This window comes from Cupressus sempervirens, chromosome 4 (assembly GCF_028749045.1).
Source record: "Cupressus sempervirens isolate cs-2001-9-10 chromosome 4, ASM2874904v1, whole genome shotgun sequence".
Lineage (NCBI taxonomy): Eukaryota > Viridiplantae > Streptophyta > Pinopsida > Cupressales > Cupressaceae > Cupressus > Cupressus sempervirens.
Genome location: NC_143121.1, coordinates 918,671,251 through 918,677,340, shown reverse-complemented (window position 1 = coordinate 918,677,340; position 6,090 = coordinate 918,671,251). Strand labels below are relative to the sequence as shown.

General features: G+C 37.6%; 1 protein-coding gene across 1 annotated transcript; it reads right to left on the bottom strand.

The window, feature by feature from the left end:
* Nucleotides 1–565: 565 nt before the first annotated feature.
* On the bottom strand, nucleotides 566–4,133 carry LOC149564399 (RING/U-box superfamily protein). Its single transcript, XM_089827453.1, has 3 exons — nucleotides 3,864–4,133; nucleotides 1,554–3,427; nucleotides 566–1,235 (listed from the first exon to the last, which is right to left on the bottom strand). The coding sequence occupies exons 2-3, from the start codon at nucleotides 3,402–3,404 to the stop codon at nucleotides 717–719; spliced, it is 2,370 nt and encodes a 789-aa protein (XP_089683579.1). The 5' UTR covers nucleotides 3,405–3,427; nucleotides 3,864–4,133; the 3' UTR covers nucleotides 566–716.
* Between the last annotated feature and the right edge of the window lie 1,957 nt (nucleotides 4,134–6,090).

Genomic DNA, 6,090 nt, shown 5'->3' with positions numbered 1-6,090 from the left:
ACTTATAATTATGCATGCAGTCCCACCAGTAACTATCAAAAACTAACATCAGCAAAGAAAAATCATGCAAACTAATGTTATTATATGCTTAAAAGAATTTTCTTTTGGGTTAATGGATCTCAGCCAGTAGAAAACATTAATGAGCATGAAAAGTATAACCTTGGTCACTTCGAGTAAATAACAAGTGGAATCCTTATACAATGTCAAAAAAAGAACTTCTAGTTATAATCAACGAAGAATTATATTATGGCTGTAGTATATACATAATTATGATGACTGGCCTCCATCAAGTATGCATTTGGTAGAGTAGGAAGTAAAATAACATTTCTAAATATAATGAAAGGGTCCATATACACTGTCATATATATATATAAGTTCTTCATACACAAAAGATTTGCTTGTATGATTGAAAGGAGAGATGACCATGCATGTTTGCACAGCCCACGGAGGAGCAAATGTAAACCATAGTAATTGGTTTTTTAATATATTCAACACTAGCTACAAGTACTAAGTCATATCAAGAAATACAGCAAATAAAGTAATGTATTTTGAGGCTTCTGTGACATGGGTATAAAAACATTATCAAGTGTTGGTATTAATGTAGAGAGGCACATCTTATTGTAGAAAACTGCATATTTCAGAATAGTAGTTGTTCCAAAATCAGACCAGTAACTAATTTGTGCTCACAAATAGGAGATCTGCATTTTCAACTAGTCTTATGAGCTTACACCATACACATGTATGCGCTGTTGGATAGGACTTCTACAAGATGGACATTCTTTGAGACCTTTTTTCTCATGTGAGCCATTACAATCTACACAAAGAACTTGATGTGCACATGGTAGGAATACAACTGAGACTTCTTCATCTGTGCACATGATGCACTCCCGATCGCGATTTCCTTCCCTGCGAGATGATTCCTGAAGTTCCTGGAGTTTAGAATGTAAACGAACATTCATTTCCTTTAAGCTCTTTACACTATCCTCATCAGCTGCAGGCGGAGCATGTGAGACAATGTTTAGCTGACAATATTCTTCTGTGGCTTTGAGACGAGCAAGCTCCTGTTCAAGTCTTTCAATATCATCCTTATGCCGTTGAAAGTCCATCTCAATTTTTCTATGTAATACCTCCTCCCTTCTTTTGGATGAAGCTTCAGCTGCATCCTTGGCTCCTCTTTCTTCCTCCGCTTGTGCAATTGCTATTTCTTTGGCTTTCTCCTCTTCCTTCAATTTTGCCTGTTCATCATCACTCAATAACCCAAAAGTTAGATTCTCTCCATGTTGGCCTTGCTAGCTTTAGGAAATTGGAAAGACCAATGCTTTGATGAGAAAATGATGGACACAAGATTCAGAAAATTGGATAGAACAATGTTTCCATATGAAATGATACTCTGATTTTTTATGTTAAACCCCTCAAATTATCACAGAATTGGATAACAGGTTGTAAACAATTATCCATCACAAAAGGCAAAAAGCAAAAAATCAAGAAAATTCAAGATTTAGGACCGTACATTGAAAAATTACATATCTGAAATACTTGAGTAAACTCTTTACCTCTGTTTCTTGCTGCATATCTTTGATGAGGGACAATTGTTGTTGTACTTGCGCAGTCCTCTGTTTCACCTCATTAATTTCATCCTGAAGCCTGGACTTCTGTTTCTCCCAAGTCTGAGCCCTCCTTAGACCTTTTCTCTCTCTTTTTTCAACCTCTTGGCAGGTTGAAACAGATTCTGCTGCACTCAATTTGGATGCTTCCATCTCTGCCCTCACCTCTGCATTCTCAGTTTCAAGCCTTCTAGCAGCTGCATTGGCTTGATCCACTTTGCCACTTACTTTCCGCAAATCATTCTCCATTTCAGAAAGTCTCTTAATTGCAGTCTCCTCAACTGTTTGTTTATCCTTTCTCAAGCGCAACATCTCATCTCTATCCATTCTCAATGTTTTCAACTCTGCCAAATCTTTGCTCAATTTTCTAGCTGCTTGCAAAGCTCTCTGTTGAGCCCATTCAGTTCGTTCTTTTAGTTGCATTTCTAAATCTCTTATTTGATGCATAAGTTTCACCACCATCTCATTTCGTTGATCTACAGCATCAGATTTCTCAGCAATGCCCATCTGCTCTAGACTTCCCAGAATGGCTCCGACTATATCAGGGCAACTCCTAGGCTTTTCCTTATACTGATCTTGTCCAGCATCCACAGGGGACGCTAGACCCAAAGATAGTTCTGTCGCTGCAGCAACAACATTACTTGAATCAGCAGCATTTTCTACATCACTATTTATATCTTGTGTTAAGAGCTGATTCTTTTCAGACGAATTTGTTGATTGTGTTTGTAATTTCCCAGGTCTAAATGTGGAAACTAATCCTTCATTGCTGCTGCCATCTGATTGTGAACATAAATCTGATTTGGATTTCCAATCGCGGAGAAGCCGTGCAGGTAATAATGCAGCTGGATTTCGCCTTAACATGGACAATTTCGTGGAAGATTGCCCGGAAGCATTTGGTGATAACTGGGCAATACTTGAGGATGGTAATTTTGATGTTCCCGCATCAAATGTAAAGCCATTGTGAGGTAAAGATATATTGTCACCAGCAGGTGTATCAGCCTCTGCTATGTGGAAGCCTGATGTTCTTTTTGCACACATTCTACATGGCTCTGAAATTGCACCTATGGGTATAAAATTCGAAGATGAAGAAGACGGTCTGGTTGGAGAAGGCATAGAAATTACTGTTAAAGGAGGTGGTCCAATTCCATTTGACTTAGTTCTCTCATCAATAGGTGGCAAAGTAGGGATCTCTAAGGTGCTTGCTCTTCCCACATGAAGATCACTCATGAGGAGGCACCACATGGCATCCCCTTTACTGAGCTGAGGTCGAAGTTGCCTAAGCATGCAAACCATTCCAGTCAATGCATATTCTTCGAGCTGTTTGAGATCTCTGAAAACAAGATCAGCTTCATCAGAGCAGTTAAGGGTGTTGTTTTCTAGATAGGATGTGGCATTTTTCACAATGTTGAAAAGCAAATCACCACTCCCATAATAGTGGCCATTTCGCAGCACTGCCCTAAGTGCATCTTCTCCACTGTAACCTTCTGATGCAATTTTGCACACAGCATCATTGTAGACAAACTCAAGACTCTTTAGTAGAAGGTCCTCCAATTGCTCCTCTGTGCAATAGCCCCAATCCGCTTCTTCATTTTCCTCGGAACTCACTTCCTTGTCTTTGGTTTTTTCTTCCACAGATGCACCGTCCAATATTATCATGGGTTTTGAGGCAGTCTCTGTAGCTATAGCAATATTCCTCCTACAATCAGGCAAGTTTTCTTCACTTCTAATGGTCACAGAAGGGTTATTTGAACGAAGCCTTCTCTTGTTTCTCACAGATTTCTCTCTTGTTGAGCAACCCATTTGATGATTTCTTAAATTCTTGCCTGCGTTTATTTACAAACAAAATCAGAAGCAGAAACCCCAAACGCACATTTCTGTAATAATAAAATAGTTGTATAGCATTTAATAAAATAATCTAAACTGTCACGCCCAATAACGCACAAGAGATCCAGAGTCATTTAATTCAGAAAAGCACTGTACCCTCTTCTATATTCAATCCAAACCACAGAAATATAAATGGACAGAAGTAATCCACGAAATTCAAAGACAAAAGCAGGGCTTTACATTTTTTTTGTTTGCAACACGATTGGACTCGAAACCATTCCTAGATTATTGATTGATGACCATGGTTTAAATTCAAAAAGAGATAGCCATCAATGGAGAGGGTTACAAAACTGGACTAAATAGGTTCGCTGATCAACAAAAAGAAACCCTTGGCTAATCTGGAAAACAAATTTAAAGGACTGGGTCTAAAACTACCTGGAACTTCAATTTCTGCCTTCCGTTTCGTCGATGGTGCAATTGATTTCAGGTTCTTTCAATTGGTTCCAAGCCTCTGCTATGTTTGAATTAAACTTCCCATCCCCTTTCGCTCTTATACACCCTGGAATTTTACTCCATGAACAACACCTAAACCATTTTCGAAAATGTATTTTGTTCCTTGTAAATTAGTTGGAGCACGATCTGACAAAATTAGAATATTTCCTTGGTTCCTTGTGCCGATCGCAAAAAGAAAATTACTTTTCACGTTTATGTAAGCGGCAAAATAATTAAATTAATAATGAAAAAAAAAGTTAAACAAGGGTTTAGATTCAGTGTAGTTTGAATAAACAAGGTATATAGTTGAAATTTGAAGAAAGAAATGTGTTGTCAAATATATTTTTAATGGTATTATCAAAAAAAATTGGTAAAAGTTTTTTAATTTTATTAATAATAAATAAAGAGTTGTGATATTGCTATCAGGATTTAACTGTGTGATTTTGAGTCAAACTCATTGACTCATGTTTCATGAGTACTGATTCAACATGAATCAATCTCTCATGAGAATAAATGGAACACTTAGCACTTATTGGATCTAGGTGATGCTCACAAGGGTGAAGCACCAGGACTTCTCGAGAGGTCACCGATCCCAGTACTACTCCAACCTAAGCACACTTAACTATAGGATTTCCTCCATGGTTAAACCCAAAGCTTGCAGCCCCATTTGCAAAACCTTCACCAAGTGTTGTGCCTTATGAACCATTCTTTAGAAAGCCCCTTAAGCTCATCAATTGATAAGTAGGAGATAATTTCCACAACAAGTCAAATTATGTTATTGTTATCAGGATTTAACCATATGATTTTGAGTCAAACTCATTAAACCATGTTTCATGAGTAGTGATTCAACATGAATCCATCTCTCATAAGAATAAATGGAACACTTAGCACTCATTGGATCTAGGTAATCCTCACAGGGGTGAAGCACCAAGACTTCCCGGGAGGTACCCCATCCCAGTACTACTCCAGCCTAAGCGCGCTTAACTATAGAGTTTCCTCTATGGTTAAACCCAAAGCTTGCAACCCCATTTGCAAAACCTTCACCAAGTGTTGTGCCTTATGAACCATTCATTAGAAATTCCCTTAAGCTCATAAATTGATAAGTAGGAGATAATTTCCACAGCAAGTCAATTTGTGATATTGCTATCAGGATTTAACTGTGTCATTTTGAGTCAAACTCATTGACCCATGTTTCATGAGTAGTGATTCAACATGAATCCATCTCTTGCAATTTTTCCTTTTCAGATTATCTTTACTAGGATTTGTTATTATATTTGCATTATAAATATCGCCAGATTTTTCAAAATTTTGATCAAAGTGAGTGCAACAAAAAGGGTTGTCATAAACAACATAGCAAAACACAACAGAGCCCCTACAAACTACCACATTTGATGCTCTAAGTTGCGTTTGCATCCAAAAACAATCTCCAGACTACAGCAATGACCTCCATCTCATATCTCATCTACCATGTCACTTCATGCCTGCTCACCAAAATCTACCCCATTGGGTGTCCATCCTTGAATCATGTTCACAAACCAGATTAAGAGAAGTACTAGTGAAAGGAGCACAATAGGCTTTTAGCAAAATTAACCATTTCTAGAATGGTGACCCAAAATTATCCAAGAAAAAACCCTCACTATCCAAGTTGTAATTACATATTTAATACAACGAACCAGACCAAAGTATTATCATTCATGCTATACAATGGGTGACCTTTTTATCTACAAAACAAGTATTCAAGAAGTTGACTCCCTAAACAAAACATAGTTCCACAAAATTTACAAAATGGCAAAGTAGACAACAACAACCCTCACATCCATTCATAGAGCAATTATCCACTTAAGGGTTGACCAAAAGCCAACAGCTTCGTTCTAAGGCTTGGGGTGCAATACCACTGATCCTTTCTTGAATAATTACATTCAAGTCAAGGATTGCATCTTGAATTCCTTGAGGAGTAGTATCATGTACAATCAATCTTTCTTTTAGGTTCCCCTCGTCATCTTTCAATTAGCCCATGCTTTCCTTCATTCTCTAAATGTCATTGTCATAGAGATTGATTGTTGCCAACAATTTAAGGGATTCTTTATACCTTTGGTGTCTTTGGCTTTCTACAAAATGCCACACAAGTGAGTGAGTTTTTTTTTTTGAATTTAATCAATCCCAGTTTCCC

Excerpts from the sequence above, each read along its gene's own strand:
- LOC149564399 (XM_089827453.1), bottom strand. The coding sequence starts at position 3,404 with ATGGGTTGCTCAACAAGAGAGAAATCTGTGAGAAACAAGAGAAGGCTT. Across the intron at positions 1,236-1,553 it reads ATATGCAGCAAGAAACAGAG|GCAAAATTGAAGGAAGAGGA; the intron begins GTAAAGAGTTTA and ends GATGATGAACAG.